Source organism: Aethina tumida, chromosome 3 (assembly GCF_024364675.1).
Source record: "Aethina tumida isolate Nest 87 chromosome 3, icAetTumi1.1, whole genome shotgun sequence".
Classification (NCBI taxonomy): domain Eukaryota; kingdom Metazoa; phylum Arthropoda; class Insecta; order Coleoptera; family Nitidulidae; genus Aethina; species Aethina tumida.
The window spans coordinates 31,825,281-31,851,816 of NC_065437.1; the positions used below are offsets into that span (position 1 = coordinate 31,825,281).

Consider the following 26,536-nt stretch of genomic DNA (forward strand, 5'->3'; position numbering starts at 1 on the left):
ATATTAAGTATATTTATCAAGGAAAAAAATTGGAAATTATAGTCTAAATATTTATGTTGTTGTTTATCTTATGATTTTGAGATAAAATATATTTATCAAAGAAAAAAATTAGAAACTATAGACTAAACATATTTGTTGGTGTTTATCCTATAATTTGAGAATTTATAAGTAACCATATATTTTCCATTGTTTGTTAAGGTGTGTATTGATAAAATAATTGATATATGTTTGTATGACTTATTTGTAATCATTAAAACAATACAACAACTTTAGTACTTCCAATCAATAAATATTAATGGAGCCAATCACTATGCATGACACGCACCGGCGCTGCATTAGTTTTGTGACTAACTAGATGAAACATATCTATGGTCTAACACCGTCTAAGTCTAGTTGTTCTGTTTTGCTCTACATCGGGCCGGAACTAGACAATTATAATATAGAGTAGTGACTGATATAATATAAAGATATATATTGTGGCGGGTCTGAGGGCCCTTACTTGGGATCCGGGACACCAACTTCAGGGGCCGCAAGACGCGGAATGACCTTAGCATCCGCAGATCAACGTCAACGTTCGCTTCGGCAAAAACTGTCATAGACCTGACAAGATCACATACACAAACACTTAGACGAATCTCTCTGTTCGACTGATAAATCGCCTGAAATCTCTAATATTTTTACCCGCGAAGCAAGACAACATCTACATATACTTTTGGTTGATTTGTACAACTTAAATATATTCTTGAAATTTAATAATCAAATATATTTTCTAAAATCTGTTAGTAGATAAGTAGAGTTAGCTATATAGAGAATTATTCGTGTGTAAACGAATTTGCATAACTACTAATTCCAGGAAAGTTTAAATACGTTTCACCCCGACATACGTAAGTACTTTTTCAATAGAAAACTACTCAAATGCATTTGTACAATGGCGTGACACAATACGGTCTTTGGTCACAATCAACACTCGACTTGCAGAAAACATGGTGTGTTATTAACTATTATTTCACTGATAAAATATCTTTACATAGTATTAAATAACTTATTGTGAATAAAAAAGTACATTTATGTATTTTTAGATGTTATCTCCTTCCGCATTACTACGTTAGTGACTACAAGAATGGAAGACGAGACTCACCCTGTTAACACGACAAAGAAATCCATAATGTTCCAAATGTTTCTAAGATATGATCCTCTATGTAAAACAAAACCTAAGGCTAAAATTTTTAGAGAAGCTTCAACACAAAAGATTCCTAGAAAGTAAACTTCAGTTTTCTCCTGTAAAAAAGAAAACGCATTAGTAACAGTCAGAAAACTAACAAAATCCTGAAACTAAATTATATATTACAAAAAATGTACAATAACAAAATTGACGGCACTTACTAGTTTTTGTGCTAGTGAAGTCTTGTCGTGATTGGGCAGGTGCTCCTCCAGCGCCAGCACAATACAGTTGGCTATGATTGTCAAAAGCACGGCATATTCGAACGGAGTAAGCTTGTGTTAAGGAAAATAAAGCTAAAGTTTTACATTTCTTTACACGTAATTTAAATATTCTGAATCTCTAAAAAAACATCGTTAAGCCACTAAAACTAATTAAAAAAGATTCTCCATAAGGGTCGGCTCAAAAATTGTGATGTATGCTAAAATTTTATCATTTAATTAGACTTGCCGAGTCATCACTACGTAAACCAAATGTCTCCCGGGCTCGACTAAGTACTTTTGAACTTGATTATGCTCTGAAGTATGCAAATCAATAGTCCGTTTTGTGCTGACAACTAATTTCACACATACGTTGACAAAGGGGTCAAGTTCCCTTTATTCCTAATATTCACGGTTAAAAATACTTTTCTATTCTGGTTGCAGGCAAGTCATTATGTATTTATCAGATAATTGCATTATGGGAAAACATTTTTTTGCCATTAGGGTAAATATTCTAATGTTTTAAAGTTGTTATTCTCTCTAGATTATCGTTAGCATGACAATGAGCTTCAAAAAGCAATAAAGTAAAATTTCAAAAACATTTAACTCGACTATTATTTCGCAACTTAAGTAATGAGTTAAATTTAGTAAATTGAGGTATACAAAGTCGAATTCACTTGTTTCTGATTCATTCATCCCCCAGTTCGATGTGGTTATTTAAAGTCCTCATTCGTATTTATGTTTTTTTTTTATTTCCTAAATCATCAGCATACCCAGGGAGTTATTCGAGTGGTATCGATTAAATGCCTGAAATTGTATTTCGACCTAAATGCCGGGCACCGATAAAATTTTAATTGAATCGAGGTATTGAAGGCATAATTGCCATATTGTTAATGGATAAATTTATTTTGTAACAAAATTTTGAATATAATAATGAAATTGTGTATAACTCTATTAAGTTCTGTTTAGTATATTGATTATAATCTTGTTATGCGTTTATTGGACACCAAACGAAAGCTTTTAACTGCATTTAAATTTAATTTTTGGATTAATACACTACACTGCACAATATAAAAATGCTTTAAAATGGTATAAGAAATACAAACTATCAAAAATGTACTTTAATAAGGTATTTTTCATTTCTATGCACGTGTACCATCTAGAACGTGGTCTTTAGTGAACCTTCTTCCTACATATGACCCGAGAGAATTGTACAAGATTTAATATGATCTCAAAGCCTTGAAAATCGGTTTATGCATTTCCTGGATTTCCTGGAAACCACGTGTACATATGCCCGAAGCGACTTGACCTGGAACTGGGGATTTTCTTCCTACTCTTATTTCTAAAGAATTCCTGCACAAACATTTTACTTTTTCATCTACATCATTCGCTCTCCTATTTAAGAATTGTTGACCCATAAATAAGTAATTGATACTCAAAGGTTTTTGAACAATTTTAAGTAGATACCTGACTGCAATTTAGATATTCGTTTAGAAATTAAAACGTTTATAACATATAAAACTTTATCCCCGTCAATATACATCATTATTTAAAATTACATGTTACTTACAAGATTTGTCTAATTTAGAAAAATATAATTAATTTATAAGTAGGAAAATTTGATTAACATGAATTTAAATTTCAGAATGTATATATACGTCTCATTGTACCTAGTCTTTTTTGTTAGGACATTTTAAATTGCCTTTAGTGAAAACATTCTATTCATTGGTAAAGTGTTAAATAAATTCATTTATTTGATTGTTAGGTAAGTATAAAAAGGATATGGCCACTCGATGATGAAGCGCGTGTATCTACGGATGGGGTTCTCCTCGGAGAACAGGAACAACGAGGATGGCCCCTGTCCTCCTGCCGCGCTGGCGCCCCCCATTCTATCAGCTGCGCCCGCCCCCGCCTGCTGCTGCTGTACCGCCTGAGCCGCCGCTTCCTGCGCTGCGGCCAACCTGCAACACAAAACACATACTCATTGCACGTTCCCTCAATGCTGCGATCCGGTAAATAAACCTCAACATGTGATTGTACTATTTTGAAACTGTGTTGGACAATGTAGAATGGTTTGTTGGTAATGGGAAAATAACAGACACATGTTTGGTTTGTTCGGAGACGTTTGATTTATTGGAATACAATGTTCACTACTTCATTTACAATTTAAACATTTATGTAGATTATTAGCCCTTTTTATATAATTGTATATTTTTTATTAAAATTATTCAAATAATATTAAAATTGTTATGATTTAAAATAATAAAATGGTAATATTGTACACACGAAAAGTTGTTAAAAATATATAATTAGTTATAAAAAATTAAAATCAAAAAATGGCAATATAATGTCACCTGCAGAAAAGGTTTTTTTTTTCTTAGCCGAACAATTTTATGTATTCAGAAAGATATACGTATACAAAAATAACATACATATGATTTTTTCGTTATTACTATACGAGTATTTAGATTTTTGAACAAAATGCTAGAAAAAAAATTCAATGTAATTTAATAATTAATAATTTATTTTAGCACTGTCAAAAATCAGTTATAAATTATTTATTATGAAAATTAATATAATTTATTAATTCCTAGATTCCATAAATTAAAAATATATTTCTGCTCTGACCAATTAAAAATACTATACAGACATAGTAAATTAACAGGATTAAAGTTAACTCTAATAATAGTATTCAATATACTATGAGTAAACATGTTTTTGTCGCCAGAAAATCTATGAAAATCCTTAATGTCATACTAAATTAGGCAGTAAATGCATTTGGTTTCGAGACCAATTAAATCAAATGGGAGTGTATTCCCAGTATTAAATTAAAGTCATACTTAATTTAATGATGAAAATTTTCCGTAATAACTTGATTTGACAATTTACGCTCCCTGCGGAAAAATAAATTACATATACAATAAAAAATATCAAATACATATTCTAAAAATTAGACTTACTACTTTCGTACAACGCCAATTTTTTTATTATTTGCAGGGTACTCTCCTTTTGAATAAAATAATTATCAGAAGATGATTTCGTTGAGTGAAACAAAATGGATATTTTTATTAAGACTGTTTCAAGAAATTTCCTTTTATTTCAATGTTTTCCCAATACTTCATTACTTAGCCTGATAACGATTAAAGATAGTCCTTAACCGAAATGTCGTTTCCATAAAAATTTGTAAAGACAATGGAGGTCCAAACTAAACCTTATCCCCACTCGGAATACTATTTTTTAAAATCTCAATACATATGTAAATGTAATACTAATAAAAACCTATAATATATCCTCAAAATTAAGAAACAAGTAATACTTTAATACCCTGTAAGATGACAATTATCAATATATCAATATTTTCTAAAATATAAATGTGCGTGCTGGTCAATGACTGGAAATTGGAGCTGAATTTTTTATTAAGTTTAAGTTAAAAATATAACAAAGTAATAACTTGAAAATATTAATATTTTCGGAGTTTTTCAATCATTCTCATAATGTTTGAATAATTACCGAGACATCATTTTACCATTGATTTGGGTAGATGGTGACTGGCGATGAGAAATAATTGATTACCTATGAATCCATTAATGCGAAAAAGGTAGTTGTGGAGATTTCATCTTAAAAAAAGTCTGACTTGATTTTAAGGGAATCAACTATTACCAACCATTACTATCAGTTATGTCGATTCGAAATTCAAATGTATTATTATGTGTTATATCCCCAATTAACGAAATTGAATTCTTCCATTCGCACAAAATGCTTAGCTGGAATATTTTCTCCCTTACTCCATATTTACCAGGTCTTTCACCCTCAGATTACCATTTGTCTAACTTGCTGCATAATTCTATGAACAAGAAAAAATCTTTAAGAATAAAGAGGCCGTTAAAATCCAACGGGATTGTGCTTTTGACCAAAAACTTAAAAAGCACGCAGCAGAATTAAGTTTATATAAAGATAGCAAAACTAAATTTAATAGTAACATTTATAAAAACAAATTTCTGTCGTTTTCGTCAATTAGTCAGTATAATGTGGATTCTCAACGGTCCCATATATATGGCCACTAAAACCACGCAAGTCGCATAAAATTACATAGTGACTCGTCGGAAAACCTATCAAAATCCGTCACTAAAAATAACCAGTGCATTTATGTCGTGCATCCTGCCGGGAGACCAATTAAATCAATCCTGGATTAGCGAGGATATGTTTCACGGATCCGGTTACAAGGATCGGCGCTCAATTGGCAAGTGTATTGTCCAGACGGCGCCCGGCATCTCGACAGACGCCGCCGCCGCGACGGTCGCGGAGCCAGAGCCAACGTTATGTGGGTTAGAGGCTCCAAGCCAATCCGCCCACGGTCATTCATTAAGTATTACATCTACCATGAAGGGCTTATTTTCGACCGATAAAAACCAAACTAGTCTGCCTGTGTGTGTCGTCATGCTCGAAAGCGGCGGAATCGTGATGTTGTCGAGACTGGCTGACGACGGAGAAACCGGGTCAATGAAGATGTATACAGTCATATCGAGGCAGCTAAAGACAACTTTATTATTCGATTTATAAATAAATTTACGATTTTATTATATTGTCCCCTGCAATATTCCATTTAATTTTGAAATAATGTTGCCAATTTCCAATGCCAATTTTGAAGTTGTGATAGTATTGAATGAGTTGGATTTTGTTATAAAAATATATGTGCATAATTTTTCTTTTTAATAGATGATTTATTTCATAAATTATAGTTTAGTTACTTTAGTATACAATTTTAAAAAATTAATAATAGAACATGTATTAATAACCCGACAAAAGAATATAATAATAGTTTAATTATAATTATAGTCGAACTATAACTAATACGATAACTCATATTTTTGATAATTGTAAGGATATTAGTTGGAACTTCATTCACACTTATTTTAAAATATTTTCCTAACTCAAAGTTTATATGTCATGGATGACTGTATATATATATATATATAGAATGAACAAATAGATGTTTCATTTAATCATTCATGTTCCAGACGTAGCTCTCCCATGTGGAGTTCCCAGTCCTCGCCACCCGAAATCGACAATGATCCTCCGTCGAAATCTCGATCGGATCGGTTCCGTCGTGAGGAGATGGTTGCACGGACGTCCAACTGTCAATTAATAAAATTCCTGCCGACAGTGAAAGGTCCTGGGGAGTGTATAAAACACGTGTCCCGGATGACGCAGTGAGCTGCAAAGTGACGTCACGAACGCCATGTTGACGCGTGACGTCAGCCGCGCAGGATCGATACCTAACTGCAGTGCTCTGAGGCTGGCCAGGAGAGAAAGCTCGCCGCCGCACATGGGACCACAAGGACCGGATCGTCGACAAGAACTGTACGAGATGTTCAAGTGTTTTAAATTACTTCTCTTTTTAACAGTTGAAATCAATTGAAGAGCCCCTTGAAACAATTGTTTATCTTAATGTACTGAAATAATTAATTTTGTTATAATAAGATATTAAAAAACATTTTTTATAATGTGATAAATAAATTAATAAACATAAACAAAAGAAGTTTATTTAGCGAATTAGATTTTAAATTGTCTTATTTGTTTTTGATATAGTTTATGAATTGCTGATTTTTTAGTTTTCTACATATTACTTACTTCAAGAAATAAAAATGTTCTCAAACAAACGGCTTAAGAATATTAAAACAAGTTATTCAAACAAAGAAATTTAGTCAATTATTATGTGTTAATACAACTTAATGAATAAAAAAGTTTATTGAGCTAAATTATGTTAATTGTTTTAACATAACCAAGTTTATAAATCTTAATTGATATTTTTTGTTTTTTTTTATATCAATTACTTGTAAAAGTAAGAATATACTAAGAATTAAGTTCATTATAGAAGATAATTTAATTCAACTCATAAAAATTGGACAATACATTTTAAATAATTATCAAATTTTGAAAATTTTAACTATTTCCTGTTAAATTTAACAAATAATATATTTTTTTATAATTAAAAATTAACATAATTATTTCCAGTAATTTTAATTTAGAAGTACTTATTATTTCCGATAAATATTATTATATTATAAATAAGAAATACCTCCAATTTAAATTAATCAAACTCATTATAAGTATAATGTATGTAAATTTAAATATGTATTATTCATTTCTGTATTAAAAATTTAATGTGAAATAATTAATAGCAGCCATATCTAATGAATTATAACTTTGAAACCATCACAAATAGACAAAAGAAGAATGATTTATTTTTAATTTTAATATATAAAAATGGATTTATTGCTACAGTTGAATAATTATTATATAATTATTATATTAATCTTATATGAGTTAATATGAAAATCACTATTGTTAAATCCTTGGAATAAATTATAAAACAATTGTATTAAACAAAAATATATTACTGTACAAATCACTTTTTTATATGTTACATTAATTATAAAACATCGTACAATAATTTACATTTATTTCTGCCACAATCAATATAAGCTGATTTATACTGCTATATTTAATATATATGTTTTGTTTTTTATTTAGTTAGTTATTTTACACGAAACATGTGATGAATTTAAATAAAATTGAAGTAAACAATATTATTATATGTTAACATTTACGCCATGATGAGTTAATTGACGGGCTGGTAGGTCGCCGGTTTTAGAAGGAGATGGAACAGGATAATGCAGTTAAGGTGATTCCATTATGTCTATTTAATGGATGTTCACCGACTTGCTCTAATGGACTTGGGCGTCAATATGAACATAATTACCACATGTTGAGAAATCTATTCGACAGAAAGATTGACAATTTCAGCAAAATTTCTACCCAATCTGTTCAGGTTTAGTCATAAAGACACTTTATCAATTATTGGAAAAGGATCCAAATAATAAAATTACTTTGCAAGAAAAACAGAAAAATTACATTTATGGCGAATGCGCTTTACATTGACAGAAATCGATGAACATTTGATAAGAATCACTAATATATCAAAATATTCTTTTACTTGCAGCACTTTTTATATATTTATATACTTATTAAAACATAATATATTTTAATATATTGTATATATTATATTTATAATATTACAACTGTTATTTCAAAATGTTCCTACCTTTTTAAATAATGGTGAATGCACATTATTTTTTCATTTTTAATAATCTATTACCATTCACGTATATAATGTGATGTTTTTAGTACGAATAACTTACTCCCAATATATTTGCATTTGTATAATTCTTTTTTTTTATACGCCTTTGACATGAAACAAATGTTGTTCATACGCAACAGGTGAAATATTCACATAAATTATTTTGACATATTTATACAATTCATTTAACATTTTGCTATCTAAATTATTCGGTTTGTGTGCCTTTAATAAAACTGCCCAGCATGGTATTCATAGAAATGAACGTAAAATTATTCACAAAGAAATTTCATAAATTTGCATACTTATGTTGCACCAAAATAAATGTGAACGTCGTGTTTTAATTGTCCAGGATTTAATGGTCGTATATTTTTACCAAGTTAGCATGGTAGGACAAAATAATATTTACACATTATAATACCAATATTAAAATTGATTGTCATATCTTTCAAATAAACTACATATACTATTAAATAAATGAAATCAGAGTTTTTAAGGTCAAGATAATATGTAATTTAAAAGAAATGTGGAATTAAGCCAAGCAATTAAATACGTGTCTATTGATTACTTTTTATATTGCTTTGGCCGCAACTCAATATATTTTTATTCCATGACCCTAAGTGATTGATTGTTTGACTACAATAGTGATTACCAATAGTAATCAAATCGAAAAGTTAATATAACTTTACGACAGTAATATTGAACAAAAATATTAACTTTGAACATTACAATTTTTCAACTCCAAACGTGAAAAATATTTTGTTTAATAATACTCTACGGTTATTTGAATAAGTTTTTAAATGTAAAATCAAATAACTATAGCAGTCAATATAAATTAATATTTAGACTACAAAAAAACTGGCTAAAAAATTATTACACGTTGTGTTGACTGGAAAAATTTAAATGTTCACGCATGCAAGATGTTCATTATAGCATAATTTTATATGTATGCTACGTCAGGTGTTTTTTACAACTATTGTTTTTACAGTGGGACATAAAATATTCAATAAAATTATATTAAAAAAATATATGTCACAATATTCTATAAATGAAAGTAGCTACAATCATATACAATGAATCTAGAAATATCATGTACTCCGCATCACTAACAAACATGCCTGCAAAGTGCAAGAAATATGCGTACGTTTTAATTAAATTAAAAGAAATGGGGCGCATGAAAAGTGTTGAACAAGCTATATTTATACAATATTCATTAAAAACTCTGTATAACTATTAAGATAAGGTTGTACACTCCCTGTTAGAATGCGTTATCACTTATTCAGTCTACCATAGTTTAATTTATGTCAATTGAAAGTAAAAGTTAAAAATATACGTGTGAATACATTTTGCGTGTGAGATTGTATCTGTGACTTCCCTGTAGAATTATTTTTTCCCGTTGGAATAAAGCATGTGTATTTCATCGATTCGGTGGGACGTTGTGTTTTTTCAAAATGATGTATCGTAGGCTCGGAACGTTGTTGGTTAATTAATTGCATGCTCCATTTCACACGTCGTAATTCATTTTGTGAAATAAAGACGATCAAATGTTATAATTTAAAACTTGTTTAGTTATAATCGTTTAGGGTGGTGATGAAGGGCAACAGCCTGCCTCAGCTATAAGGGTCAGTTATTCGGATGAGCGAATTTGATGAGGGGGAAGAATGTAGGTCACTAAAATCACAAACAAATTACTAAATATTACCTTGGATTGGATATTCAACTAAAATTCACAGGCTGCCGTGAACGAAATAAGGCACGTAGTCTATCATACCCCGCCTTAGAGAAGTTTGTCCAATATGATGTTTAAGTCAGGTAATTTTATATATAACATATGTATATAAATTAAAAATATTTTATTATCAAATCATAAAAAATCAGAAAAATATTTTATATCCTCCCAAAGAACCGATTTTATATAAAATAAAAGAATTTTAAACAGTGATTGGCAAACAAACCAAAAAATACACAATAATAGTAAATTTTTATTCAAAAATGCTCTATATATTATGAATATTGTGAATTTAGTGATAATGAATTCATTACGAAGAGTAAGATTAAAAATACCTCATTTTTTTTTCAATCTAACTTAAGATTTGACACTGTCTACTACCAAGATTTTAACCAGAATGAATTAACCATTTAAGACTTTAATCAATAAACAGAATATTGAAATTTAAATGATGTTTTTCAGTTTAGATCAATAATTATATAAAATTAAATTTTTCTAACTAATATTTAGATTGCAGTCAAAATGTGCCCAAATACCCTTGTTTATAAAATTAAAATATTAACATATAATTGAATAAATTCTAAATACTATTTAAATATAAAAACGCTATTTGATAATAAAAATGTAACAATAACTTTACTTTTTTAAAGGTGCTTTAATTACTTTCAAAATAGTACTTGTAATGTAATATTCATTACAAGTACAAGATAAATTAATGTAATTTATAATTTTTACATGACATTATTAAAACTGTATTTTAAAAATGTTTTCATAAAATATGTTATCGTTATTTTATTTTTAATTTACTTATTATAAAGTATTCTAATTTTGACTCCCTGTTAAAAAATTGGTGAATGCGCCCAATTTTATTACATTTGTGTATGTATGATTTATTTTTTTTAAAAAATTCAGATGAAAATTTAATATTATTATTATATTATATTATATATCTATCAGGTATATTTATTTCAGTTTTTTGTTGAAATAAATTGTCAAATATGTCAATTACTTATAAATAATAATTAAAGGAATATCTATCTATTATATATCTCATTTTTTTATTATTTAAAAAACTGAGTTTTAACAATCTTCTTAATTATTGAACGCCAATTTTCTGAAATCTAGACGCATTTTAGAAATTTTTAAAAATAAGATTCACTATACCGTATTTGTAAATTTGCGCGTCCACCAGTTTTCTAATCAAATTGCAAAATAAAGTTAATTTAAGGAAAACCGTAGTTCTTAAAATATAATTTACTTCTCATCAATAAAATAGCTTCGAAAAACGGTCTCTACACTCGAAATTAGGCCAGCCCATACAATTTAGGCCCGATCGGATCAATCGTTTCCTATTAGTTATTTATTATGTTACCCTTTCCATTATTCAAATGGTTTTTTACCATAAAATATTGCTGAAACATGCACCTTTGTTAATGTTTTTCTAAGAAGTTTTCTTATAAATAAAAAAGGCTCAATAAACAATATAAGTAAATGTAAAAGTACTAACTTACTAAATGAGTTTGTTGTTTTTATTCAGACCATTAATTTCAGTGACATTTTTGTAGCACTTTAAAGATCCTTATATAATCAGAATCGTATATAATCGATTTTAAAATGGAATAATCTAATGATTATTGATTCATATAAATTATAAAAAGACAAAATTAAATGTGACGTGTGATACGCCACAGAACCACCGTCGCCAGTCGAAAACTCGTAACGGGGTGAGGTTCTGTCGGTAGGTATTTAGGGCATTATAATCGTGATGATTGTCATGGGGCACCATTCCCTAGACAACATTAACTGAAAGAGTGAGGGTGCTTATTATATGGGGTGAATAATATGGGTCACGAAGATCAATGTGAATAAGCGGGCATGGGGTGCCGAAATGTGATAGCGGGCGTAGAGAGCACGGTGAGCGTAGCCCAGTGGCATGGGCTCGCATTGATTTCCGGGCGGACATTTAATATTAACGCGGGGGGTTTCTCCGGAGTTCGGCAGGTCGTTCGATGTGCGTCCGGCCAACTAACCTGATTTATCAGAGTGGTCTTACAGCAGCATGCCTCCATTTTGTGTTACTGTGTGCGGGCGCGGAGGGTTTCGTGGGAGCAGCAGCAGGAGCCTGGGCAGTGTCCGCCTGCCGCCTTCATCATCGCCGAAAGAAACGACACTGTGCCACTGAACAACTACCGGTACACCGCCAACTAAGGGCCACAACACCTCATTTTCACGTTATTTATCCTGTAGCGCGACGGTTCTTGTAAGCAGTCCGCACCCGTACTCTGGGGTTGAAAGCTTTCGCCGGCTGTCGGCTCTATTCGAGCACGAGAATGCGTGCGGTAACGACGCAGTGGAGGCGACCGTCTGATCCCGGCGTGACCGGCTCTTGCGCACGGCGCTCCGCCGCCTCCTCTACCGCCTCCTGCTGGTGGACCCGCCGACAACGTCGCTCCCATGACTCCGTGCTCTGTGTTCTTTTACTGTGGCATCATTGCCAAGTCGACGCTGCACTACTTAATCAACATCGTTTCTTATGCTCCGCTCAATTATCCTGAACGTTCACTTGCAGAATTTATGCAGGAATCATGTGTTGGAAGCTTTAAAGTTCAATGAATGAAGTTTTAATGGCCGATATATTTCATTTATTTTAAAACGCAGTATTTTCTTTCACAATTTGTCCCAACAAGGCCATTTGGTTGGATGACAAAACAATTTTTAAAATTTCAATTTATCGATTATTATGATTGGCACAAAAAATTCTTGATTTTCAGCTATTTTTTATTCTACCATTAATAATAATCCAAAGATATCGATGTCTTTGTGTATTTACTATCATCAATGGTCGGAACAGCAAAACATTGATGTATAGATATGATTCAAAATGATAATTTATCTCAATATTTAATGTTATCAATCAGTAATAGTTTAACACACATCCAACATTTAAGATTACAAATTTTCAATTTCTACAGTCCCTAAAAATTATACATATTAAAACATACCCTAATCAATTCAATGCCAGCTTACCGGATTCTCTTTAAGTCATATCATTAAACAATCTAAAAGGTGATATAACCAGAATTCTATTTCTCCTAAGAGTTTGATGGGAAGACATTTCTTTGTAAGCTCGTCCGACTATTATTATATGATTTGGGAAAGGTAATACCAACTCCGGCAGATTGTATAAGAAAGTGGTACGTTTATAGGAGAAAATTTTCTTTTAATGCTCGACCACACTCCTCTTTATTAATTCATCAGTATCTTCACGATGTTGATATTCAGGTGCTGAATGTGGACATACAAGACTCCTGACTTAAACTCGCTGGGACATATAGTACATGTGACAGGAGAGTTAGGTTGCTTTAAAATATGTCACAAAGGATGACAGCTGTTGTTCGGACAAGAGAAGGAAATACACGATCTTTATATATGTTTTGTCATAATCCTACCACTTCCAGCAATCTTATTTTGAATCAAACTTTTCGTTTTTCCTATAATATTTTTTATGAAATAATGAAAATATAGATGTAAATACTATGTATTGTACACATATTGTTGTATTTTTCTTAAAAATCTTGCACGATTTCCAGTCGTGTTTTATACTTGCTACAATAATTATTGTTTGTTTCTATTATTCAACAGATTGTATCTAACCATGGTTGATAAAACCGATTTATTTATTAGAATCTGTTATGAATTCCCACTGCTTTTGCGGCAAACTTTATTATTTATTCATCTGTATAAAAAATGTACATTGAATAAAAAATAATTTACTTAACCTGTATTTTACAATCATAAATTTTATTTCAAGTCTAGGTACATTATTCTATTTTAATTTGTTTGTATTTAATCTTCGTAGAATACAGTTTTCCTTTAATTTAAAAATGATTATGTTTTTGCTTTCACAGATATTAACCTAATAAAATTATTTTCAACTTATTTTTTTTATTAAAACAAATATATATTTTGTTAAAATTATTGAAAATGTAATTAAGAAATCTTAACTAAATAAAATTAAACTTTCTGATCTACAATAAAAAGTTTACTTTTTACGATGTTTTATTATATGAAACTATAGTATTATAATTACCTTGACAATTTTTTTAACTTATTCATATTAAGATATAACATTATTATACATTAACATTTGTAATTGTCAAACATTCGTATTTGTCAATTTTTGTATCTTCAATATTTACAACAGTATACCAAAGAAAATAAGCAGTGCTGTGATAATTTTTGATAAGATTGAATTAGAATTAAAATAATAAAATAATTAATTAATAGAATTATAATTAAAAAATTAGGTGTTTAGATATTTTCTACTTTTTCGATATATTAGAGTGTGCCAATTTTATATCCAAAATTTTTAATTTACCAATTTTATGTTAGCGTGAAACAAAAAAAACGACATATATGGACAAAATTGTAAAAAAAATTGTTAAATTTGTTAAATTTGTGAAATTTGTTAAATTTGTTAATTTTGTTAAATTTGTTAAATTTATTAAATCTGTTAAATTTATTAAATTTTAACTCCGTTTAATTTTAAAATACAAGGAAGTGAACCTTTAGGAAACCCAAGCTGTGTAAAATTGGTTCAAACCCTACCAGTGCATAATCCAATACTAAACAAGTCAATAAGCTAGAATACGATTAAAATTTGCGAAACATACATTTACAGTGGTGTATAAATTCATATATAGAATACTAAAATCACAAACTAATACATACTTCTTATAACTTTTTTAAAAATGTTATAAAAAATAATATTAAATAATATTCAAAATAAAAATAACTGTATAAATTCAATTATGGCAAAAAAATAAATAAATCAAAGTATTTTAATTCTATATTTACTGACTTATTAAACAAAGGAGTTGTGTATTAGTGAGTTTTTTTCATTTTGTAATTTGTTTAAGTTAATAATAAATAGTAAATAAAATTCTGATGCAGGTCTTATAGTCTAAATAGTCTTATAAACGTAAAACTTTAGAAAACTCGATATTTACAAACACAAGGAAAGACATATTTGTGAAATACACAAACATTGGCAAGGTACACGTTGCAGGAAAACTGCCAACGTGTCCTCACTGAAATAGCGCAACGCGATGCGGTGCTAGATTCGAAGTGGCAACGTCGCGGTTGATCGGATTCCATTCATACTATCTTCCTCGCATTCGTGCTCATCCAAAACACACTCCTGGATCAATCCAGTTGAGAAAATTACATTTGTTTGTTCTGTGGACGTTTCCTTTTAAAAATTGTCTCATTTTATTAATACGTGTTGTTGTTAGTTTGTCTAAATATATAATTGCTTTTTGTATATTAATATTTTAAACTATGGTGTATTTTGTTAGTACATCATATAACGTGACTGTTACAAAATAATATCTTTCGCACGATCTAAAATCGAGCGCTGAATTGAGCTGGTACTACTAACATACATGCCAGTTGAACATGAACTACACAACATGATTACAAATATTTACTTTGACCGTTTAAAGCTGAGTTCAAAGCTTAATTTTTTGAACTTCTGAAATATCTAGGATAACTGACATTTGGTAGATTTCGGAAAGTGAAATCAATAGCTTTTTTCAAACCATATTTGCCTCAAAAAATTTAACATAATAGAATAATAAAAATATGTCCTCAAGATTTCATAAATGGGCTATAATATTTGCCGTTAACATGTCAGAGAAAAACAATATTTCTGAAAACAATTGAGTTATAAATTAGATTATCTTTAGCAAACATTAATATTAATGATATTTCAGGTAAATTTCGAGATATTTAAGTAAGTGACACTGTAAAAACAACCAAATATGGTATTATGAAATATATTTATTAAAATTATATAAATAATTAATTATAAATATAAAATATGAAAAAACTACTATTAACGTAACGTAACGAATGTTAATAAAAATGTTTGCCACTTTAATTAAAAGACATTTAGTTTTCAAAAATAATTAAAATAAATTATGTCCAAAATTAATTATCTCGAAATTTATCATAAATATTGTTATTTATATCTTTACTAATGATAATTTATTATTACATCACAATCTCTCTATTCATATTCTCGCAAAATCTTAATGAGATTTTTTGAGATATATATAGTATTACATAAAAGTACATGCAAAAAGATTTAACCGTGTATCAAAAAATTAAATAAAATATTATATTGTAAATTTGTTAAATCCCAGTTTTCGTATAAAAGGTATCAAAAGTCTGCTTTGCGACAATCAAAAGTTTAAAGAAATTGAACTATGTTCTTAAATCTCTTTTTTGTATCAGATTTATATTCTGAACAACAATATGTATTGATAAGTGGGGCATCAAGTAAGAAGACGAAAAAGTCATCGTATATAATCAGTAAGTGAACTTCTCTTTAGGTGTTCCATTATATTTCCAAATAATAATACATATAGTTGGGTTTAAGTAGGTGTTTTTTAAACTTTGAGTGTTAAAAGAAGTCAGACTAAAAAAGATAATTTTTCTATTACCTGCAATCAACACTTCTTCGCTAAAAAATTAAATTATTTAATTTCGTGATTTTGAACTAATTTTTATTTAAGTTTATTTAAGTACAAATTGTTTTGTAATATATGAGATATTTTTTGTTGGATTTTACCAAGACATAAAGTTAAATATTGAATTTTTAATTCCCAATGAGCACTTTACATCTATCCCCGATTTACTCCAATACTTAATAATATTTTAAACACAACTTTGATCCTTGATAAAAAATTTGTACAAAAAGGAAATATAAAATTTTTATTATTATTTTCTACTTATCACATGTTAACAACCGACATTTTTAATAAAATTATTATACAGGAAACTTTTTCATAGATTATTAAAAAATTATGTATTTTAATTAAGGTGTATTTGTTTAAAAAATGTAAATACAACAAAATAATATTGTGAAGATTTGAATTAAACTTAATAGATCGATTAATGGCATATTTGTCTGCCTTAAAGAATACAACATGATTATAAAAGTAATTAAATATAGATGAAATTATACTAAACATTTTACAAATCGGTATAAATTTCATTTATTTAAGAACAGATAAATTCAAATCACATTTATAGAGCAGTATGTTGTTTCTGAGATTTTTCGCGTTTATTCCCATGTCATTTTCCAATATATTGATTTGGCTGTCTAAAGAAAACTATAAAGCGAGCTAAAATTAGCTCAGGGTATCTAGTAAAATCAGCTTTTATGAGACAACTGGACGCTTCGATTAGACAGCTCGACTAAAAATACATATTTAACTCGTACCATTATTTAAAATTAATAAACTATCTAGTTGATTGTAATTAACTGTGAAAATTATTAATGTTAATTAATTAGTACAGGAATAATTCCTAAAAATGTCTCATATCAATAGTGGAATATATTAAAAATAGCAATGGTTTACTACTATTGCAAGTTCAAGAAAATTGTGAATTTTATTTAATATACGGTAAGTCTAAGGAGAAACTTTCAAATTCAAAGTAATGGACCTATCTATTGAACATGTAATACAAGCAACAAGTATACAACTACACACTTAAGCTTCAAGCAAAGGCTGCAACCACCCATTATTACACCCCTAATGTTTTATATACATTATTGTGCTTATATTTTAATATATAATAAAAGTAATAGTGTAAATTAAATGAAATTATTTTAATTATATTTAAAAATATTTTTAGTTGATGCTTTATGTTGAATACAGATATGTTAAAATTTTTTCGAGTAATGAGAATTTATATAAAGATAAGGTTTATTGAATAAACTAATTTACAATGAACTTTTCACATTTTCAACTTTCGACATTTAAACAGAGTTTTAACTTCAATATTCACATTTCAACAAACTTTATGAAAATTGTTGAAGTAGATATTTATTTATTATATTAATATATATATATATATATATATATATATATATATATATATATTTGGTAAAATATTGAAAATGTGGGTCTCAGAAATATTTATACGACCTGTGACCTTTCATTTTGACCTTTATTATTAAACATTAGACATTTGCTTTGGCCGTAAAATATCCAGTATCAAATTCCACCATAATCGATGTTCTCAAAAAATAATAGTCTAATTTGTAAGACATAAATAATAAAATAATTAACTAAATAACTAAAATGTAATACTAGAACATAGTTATCATCAAGTTACGCCACTGCTTGAAAGCTCTCTACACATTTCATCCACTATTTTATTTATTAGTACATTACCAGCGTGATGAGATTAATGTTCTGTACCGTGGGTATAACACACAAGTACCATCCGATAAATAAATAACGCACCTTTTGTGTTTTCCGCCGTTCTTCTATACTGGGGGTGTACACGCCAGTATCATCCACAATTATAACGGCCACTGAATTTAACACTACACATCCGGAACTGTTTACACTACCCGAATAATTAATTTCGGACACTTCCTGAATTGAACAAGATAAGGATAATGGGGATATGAACACTTTTTTATAAAAGGTAGTATTAACAATTGTACGAATTTTAATTTATAAATAATTGATGGGGAATCAATTATAATCCGATTGTTATTATGTGGACATAGGGTATATTAAAAAAATATATATAAAAAGTGATATTGATTATGTTTGTATACGGTGTGTTTATAATAGAGTCAATAAGGATTCTCATAAATTAAAAATATCTTCCAAATAATAAATATGGCATTAAGGTATGTTATTAATGATTTGTAAGACTATTTTTTATTTAACTTACTTGGATGCAGCCATAATATTAAAACCTACTCACTTATGTCTTTACAACTATCCCCCCTAACTAAAGAAGCAATTTATGATAAACTGTTTAAGTGCTTAAATAATATAACAGTTTAAGACATTTACCATCAACAACTGTTTACTATATAAGTATATCAATTTATATATTTATGTACATAAATGTACATAATATATAAATGTATATGGTATGTATTTATGACGAAGTAAGAAGTAGTTCAAGTAGTTTCTCACTAAGTAATATCGTAATTTTCAGCAATAATTAAATAAACAATTTTATAATTACTAACTTATAGTTAGTAAATGGAAGTTCAGTGAAATTAAGTAAGACATGCATCTCTGTATAATGAATTAATAATGTAATTAATAATATCAATCTCAAATAACAATTTCCTCAATTTTATAAAGTGCTGTAACCATATAAAATATCATAAATTTTATGATAATGGTTGCTTTATAATAAATCGACATAATGTACTCGTTGTCCTAATCTGCTTCTAGCATTTAACTCGAGCGCGAGATCCCGAAAGTTAAACGCCGCAGGAAATATGATAGCCTCATCGAGCAATATATTTTATCGGTGAAACGAAGAACGGAAATACAGATTTTCCGAGCGCCGCATCCTCTAGCGACTGAAACCCGAAACGCGGCCTTGATGAATATGGCACTGGGGGCGCTCGAGTAACTCCATTGATTTTGTGTCATTTTTCGTAGTTGATTATTGTTCAAACAGATTATTAACCGCCTAGACATGTAAAAAAAAATTCGTGTGCCACATATAGAACGCGCAAACAGCGAATAAATTAATTAAAACGGCAAAGAAAATGTAAATACTCGGGAGTTGCTCACATCTTTATTGATTTGTATGTTTACCAGTTGGTGTCTTGAATAAGACGTTATTTATGGGTTTGTTTGTCGTTTCAATTTTATAATCTTGTTTTCCACTGGGGACTGGTCGATACCATCTTAATTTCGGTGATGTACTAGATCAAATTTCTGTATATACGATCAGAATATTTATATTTATTATATATTTCTCATAAAAAATAGTACAATTTTGTATTTAAATATTTAAATGTTATGGTAAAGGCCAACTTTCAGAAACAGAGTTAACTTAATTGATTACCTCATAAGAGATGAAAATTTGTTATAATTTTATAATATATAATAATTAATGTAACCAATGGCGGCTACTCAGATGAAATTGATTTGATTGACATATCAAAACAATATTATAATTACATTTTTTATGTTCTTACTCCCTAAAATAGAATATAAATTAATATGTAAACAAACATAAAAGGATAATATTTTGTAAAACCAACAATTAAACAAGCAATACCAGTTTTATATTAAATTTTAATGATATTATGTTCTTCAAAGGCATTTTTAAATGTGCCTCTTCTCGACAATTCGTAAATCTATTTGGAACCAACATTCGCGCATGCGCTTTAGGGTCGGCCTCTTGTTTCAACGGTAGGGGAGCTGAAGCGTGCCTCTAACCAATGAGATAACTTTAAATACCGACATCAACGAAATTCTCGATCATTGCGGATTCTTCAGTATCAAAAACTCTCTCATGTCTCATGTAGTTAAATAATTAAACCATCCAAATTAATAATTTTAAAAATTTATCAAATACGGAACAAAATCCGCGTAGTTCTTTTTAGGTTTTTTTCGACAATAGTCCTGTTGGTAAAGGGTTAGGAGATTTCATCATTTATAACGTTTATTTACGCTTTACTCGAAAGGATAGAATGATAGACAAGGTATAACTTCTGTGAGGAGAGGAGAGTTTTCGAATACTTACGCCTACCTAAGTTTTACTATTTCTTTTTTTATAAATAAAATTACAGAATTTATTTTTGCCGTTCTTAGGGTGTAAAATTAATACAATAAACTGATTTTTTAACTCAGAAATAACTTATAAAAATACAAATTTGCTGTTTTAATTTGTATGCATTATTTATTATTTTAGTCATTTAAATGAGCATATGAAATCATAGATTATAGATTAATATATTTTTTTAATATTATACCATATTTATTTTCTTGATTTTGAATTATGATAGAAAACTGAAATAGCCAATAATACACTGCTCCAAGAAATTAACGCACCTCCTATTATGTTTAAAATAAACAATCATGTGAAGAGACTTTTACAAGGGATTTAATTTTTTTAATGTTTTAAGTCGATTATATCAATTCTAGTAAAACAAGTTAAATTATTTTAATTTCGTTAGAAATAAATTATCAATTTTGAAGATTAAAGTTACCGTAGTATAACTAAAAGTATATACCATATGCCATCTCCTGAATATTAGAATCCTACTTGAAACTGATAACCACACCAGAAGACCACCTTGTGGTAGACATCGTGCTACAACTTCTACCCAAGATCGTTTTTTGTGGCTTTCAACTTTAAGTTTACGAAACAACAAGTTTCAGTCGAAATAAGAAAATGTAGAAGTATTGAAAGTACAAATAATTCTGATTCTCTTATTGTATCAGAACTTTTAATAATCTTTTTTAAATTCTGAAAAATAAAACGATGCGTTTATATTTCTGCACGTATAAATAGAAAGTCTTTATAAACGAGTCGGTATATATTAATTCAAATTCGCAGAAAATTATTTGATTGATATATATTATATGAAATAATTTAATGTTTAATAAACAAAATATTTGTGCACGTCTAAAAAGGAAATCTTTATAAACGACTCTAATTCAAATTCGCTGAAAATTATTTGATAGATATATATTATATGAAATACTTTAATATTTAATAAATAAAATATTTGGTAAAGTAAATTCCCAAATTTTATTTAACTGAAGCTTAATATATATCTAAAAATAATTCGTGTATTCGGCGCCATTTTCAGTCATTCTAAATGACTCGTGGCTCACTCTAGTGTCCAATTCTGGGACGAACAAAGTCCTGCTGAAAATCCTGCAAATCGATACTAGTAGTTCCGTGAGCCGATGACAGTTGGCGCTGTATATACTGTTTCAGCAAGTATCATATATATTTGTATTTCAGTGTTTTCTATAAATTTGTAGATGATGGCATTTTCAACAAAAAAAGGAAAAATTATTATTTTCAATAATATACTATATTATGTAAAAACAACGCCTTTTAATGTAAATGTTTCGGAGTTTAATTTTATATAAATAAGTTGTGACGTTAAGTAGTTAAAAAAGTTGAATTTTAAATCTTCTTTAAAGAAAGAATTATTTATCGTAAAGGTAAAATATGTTTTTCGTTTGCTTACTGGCTTGTAAAAAACTGTTCAAGGAATATCTTTAAAATTTGAATTTGACAGCCACAATTGATTGAAACCGAATGATATATTCACAGCAGGTCATGCCTATATAATTTCGCATTTTAGACTGCATTTTTTGCTAGAAAATTCTCTTTTAACTTTTGCAGCGTATTCCGAATATTGAATATATTTTATTTTTAAGGAAAAGTCAACCACTGATATGAATTTTATAAGTACAATAGAATACAAAACTCTTCATTTTGATGTCTATAAGACGATGATATACTGTGCTAGATTAACTTCAGCTTCTATTTTTTTATTATTACACGAAGACGAGTAATGGTGATATTATGTATAAATATTGTAATATATACCTTGTTAGTTACACAGATTATTATTTCAAGTGCCTATTGTCACCTGATTTTAAGTATGAACGTAATTGTAAGACATATAATTCTTCACTATCTAATTCCCTGTAGAACAAGATTACGAGTTTGTATTCTCAGTAAACAATAAACCATAAGAAAATCTACACAACCTTGTTAAAACATTAATAGCATGTAGAGAAATTATGATGAGCCGAAATGTTTGCCTTTAATTGTACGGTTTATTTGTTTATGTATATTTCCCACGTTATTACAGGAAGCATACGATGGAATTACTGGCCCCACTTGGCCAAAGCTCAAAATACTCTATTGCGGAAGACGGAAATTTTAACCGTAATAATATTGTATTCCGGTTGAACACTATATCTTTTTATGCAAAGTTGACAATTATAAGTTTTCACCACATGAAACTACCACCAATCAGAATAATTTAAGGTTGAAGTGCATGTTTCAGTTCCAATTTAATTCAGCTTAATTGCTTACAATAAATTTCAATTAGTGCTGCGGATTTCCTATAATTATCTTTAAAATTTAAATATAAAAACCATTAATATAATACAGGAAAAATTTATAAAATAACATGAGTTTTAATTAAATCATCCCAATATACTTTGATAATCAAGTAATTTGTTTTTGAAGTAATAGGGAGACATTAGTAACTCAATATCAAAAATATATTATCTAGTAAAAAGAAGATTTATTACGCACAATTCCGTTCAGTAATCTTGTATGTAAAACAGGAGAAACGCATTAGCATATCACCCGTTAATGATGTGTTCGAAATATCAAAACAGACCACTTAAAATATACACCTAGCGTGAGCGAGGCATCGATTACACATCAAATAAATCAAAACGGTTGCGTGATTACCTCGAACTAATAAAAATTTGGTTAGACATTCTCATTCCCCCTATTACTTACAATTAAAGGGTTAAATTTATTGTCGCGTGATATATTTAGTGATCGAGTGAGTTTAAACTTTAAAATTTTTGTAGTATCATAATTTAATACAGTTGTGTTTGCTTAATGTCAAACTTAAATGATTTAAGGTAATATACCGCTAAGTAACTAAGTTTGGAATGCCCCTAGTAGAACAATTCACATACACATTCATTATAAACTTAGTAATAATTTACGTTCTTGAGATAATGAGTAAACTAATATGAAAATACGTCTTAAATAACTGTTCAAATACTTGGGCATAATTTCTTAACATTAAAGTAAAATTACGCGAAGTTCATTATATAATCATTTCATAAAATTAAGATGTATAACCCTATTTATATACTTAAAATACGTATTTTCAATACGTTTATTTATATTTTTGCCTAAATGTCACGGCGTCTATAAAACTTCGTTTAAGTGTGGAAGGATCAACTGATATGAAAGCTATTTTACTCTTTTATTGGCAGTTACTTCTTATGGAATAGGTCATATAATGTAAAGATTTCTTTTTACGATTATAAAATCCTTTATTTATTGTTTTTGTATATTTTAAATAACATGACTTGATATACATATATTTATATTTTAGTTTTTATTTAACATTGTAGTATACAGCAAATTTGTAATCAATACTTTACTTTTCAATATTCAGCACGTTCCCTAAAATGTCAAGTTGTCCTTTGGACATCCCTCTATTGTCATAAATTTTAAAATTGTAATTCTCCCTAAATCATTAAAATCGCAAAGTTTATACATCAGGGGTCATTAAGTGAATAATTTAATTCGTAAAAAGAACTTATCTTATTTCAGATTGTAACAAAAATATTATATATATATATATATATATATATATATATATATATATATATATATATATATATATATATATATATATATATATATATATATATATATATTATAATTATTGATATATTTTAAACATATTAATTTAAATATGTGCAATGACTTCGTTTTTGACTAATATTTCGCTTGGATAGTTACATTCTTTAAAAATACTTTAGAAAGAGCGATTTAGAAGGGAGATTTATTATATTTTACGAAAGTCACGTAAAGATTTTCCACCGTATTGACCATGTTTACCAGTAATAACATCATATGTCATCCAAAGTGTTATGATGTAGCGATCATTTATCTTGTATTGTGATCGGTGTTACTAGGAGTATAAAACTTGATATTTTGAAAATTTGTTTAAATTATGAGACGTACTTTTGTACAACTTTTAGGTTTGTCTTGTATATGACACAATAATTAAATCAAATATTGTTATAAATGTTAAGAGTATATATTAATTAATTATTTATTTTTGTTTGAAGTCATTAAATAAAAGTGAAGTAAAATTAATTAATAAATTACATTATCAGTGTTTAATGAAATCATAATTTATTTTTTTCAATATGTATTTTATTGATTAAAATACTTATTAAGAAAAACAGTAATGATTAAATTAAATTTTTAATTCAAAGTACTTATTAAGAAAAATAGTAATTAATTAAAAATTAAAAAAAAAAATAAATTAAATTTTTAAATCAAAGATATTAATTATTATTTAATATCATGTATATTTATGTAAATAAAGACTCATCATTTAAATTAAATTTTATCTACCCCTTAATATTCAATTTTCTCGAAATAACATAATTGTATTAAGAATAAATTAATTGTGGATTTTCTGGTGATTTTTGGAACTTACATAATGTCGCCCAGTTTAAGTCTCGTTTGGATGAGGGCGCAGGACTTGTGGTCGGAGGTGGTGACTGCACGACGTCGACGGGCGTATCTTGCCGACGGCGCTCCGTCGTCTCCCGCCCGGATTGCGGGCGACGATCCACGCCGCCTATTAGACATGTGCCTGCCGGCCACACCGCCCAACATTCTGTAAAAAATAAAATTAAATAATATTCATATAAGTTACAACATTAATGATTTAAACTAACAATTATAATTAACATAAATTAATCAGATTGCTAAAATACTACGTGGGCCTTAAATATTTATGGTATTTTAAAAGATTTTCACCCTTATAAGGTAAAATCCGGGCGAGAAATAAAAGACTTAACGTGAGTATAACATAATAGTTTAAATAATGGTCTCAGGCGGTATCTGGAGACCGTAAAATGTAGAAGGGACCGCGAATGCCCCTGTCAAGGTTACTTGTTGAACGGGCTGGAAACCTGTTGCCTTCCTCCTAAAATTTTATCACGGCATATAACAGTATTTTCTTTTCTCCTCTCTTAATAATGGGAACCTTTTAGGAAAATGGACCGAAAGCTTTTGGGACTATATTTCTTTATTTTTAAAGATTCAATATTTTCCGCATAGTTGTTTTTTACTTTCCGTCTTACGGCTTTTGATACATTTAATAAGAGTACGGTACATCGTAGATGAATAACAAAAATAAGGCAAGATTCTATTTGAAATTCCTTCACATAAGTATTAATTAAGAAAATAAAGCTTCATTAGTTTTCTACTATTTTTATTATTAGCAATTTTTCTTTTCAACTTTACTTCTTTATCCTTCCAAGTCATTAACTAATTAATAACTCATAAAAGCTCCCAAGAGGAAAGAAAATCGTTAGACAAGCAAAAAATCTGTAATATGAGAAAAAATTTCTAATATCCCTCGAATTCACTGTTTATTTTTCGCCATAAGATATTTTTTCTTGTTTCAAAGGAACGCGGAGAATGAATTAAACTTCCATTTCTCTTTTCCCCCAGTTATTTTCTGATTATCTCAATGAATATGGACAGAATAAAAATGCAAAAGACCTAAAAGAAGCGTGTTTTATAGTCAACGATATAGGTAGGCATCCCAGATTTATTAGAAAACTTTCCTGTTTTATGTAAACCCCAACTTAAAA

At 28.6% G+C, this 26,536-nt stretch overlaps 1 protein-coding gene across 2 annotated transcripts in view; it reads right to left on the reverse strand.

The window, feature by feature from the left end:
* The window catches only part of LOC109596221 (voltage-dependent calcium channel type A subunit alpha-1), a 42,837-nt gene extending 24,033 nt beyond the window's left edge, over positions 1-18,804 (reverse strand). The window contains exons 1-4 of one of the 2 annotated variants that reach the window (XM_049964346.1): positions 18,605-18,804; positions 3,204-3,380; positions 1,384-1,489; positions 1,139-1,278 (exon numbers count right to left, since the gene is read on the reverse strand). In XM_049964346.1, coding sequence (XP_049820303.1) covers positions 1,139-1,278; positions 1,384-1,489; positions 3,204-3,307 — 350 coding nt within the window. In that variant the 5' untranslated portion in view covers positions 3,308-3,380; positions 18,605-18,804. Of the gene's footprint in view, positions 1-1,138; positions 1,279-1,383; positions 1,490-3,203; positions 3,381-18,532; positions 18,570-18,604 lie in introns of those variants that run through there. The other variant, XM_049964345.1, reaches the window with a different exon arrangement.
* Positions 18,805-26,536: the final 7,732 nt, after the last annotated feature.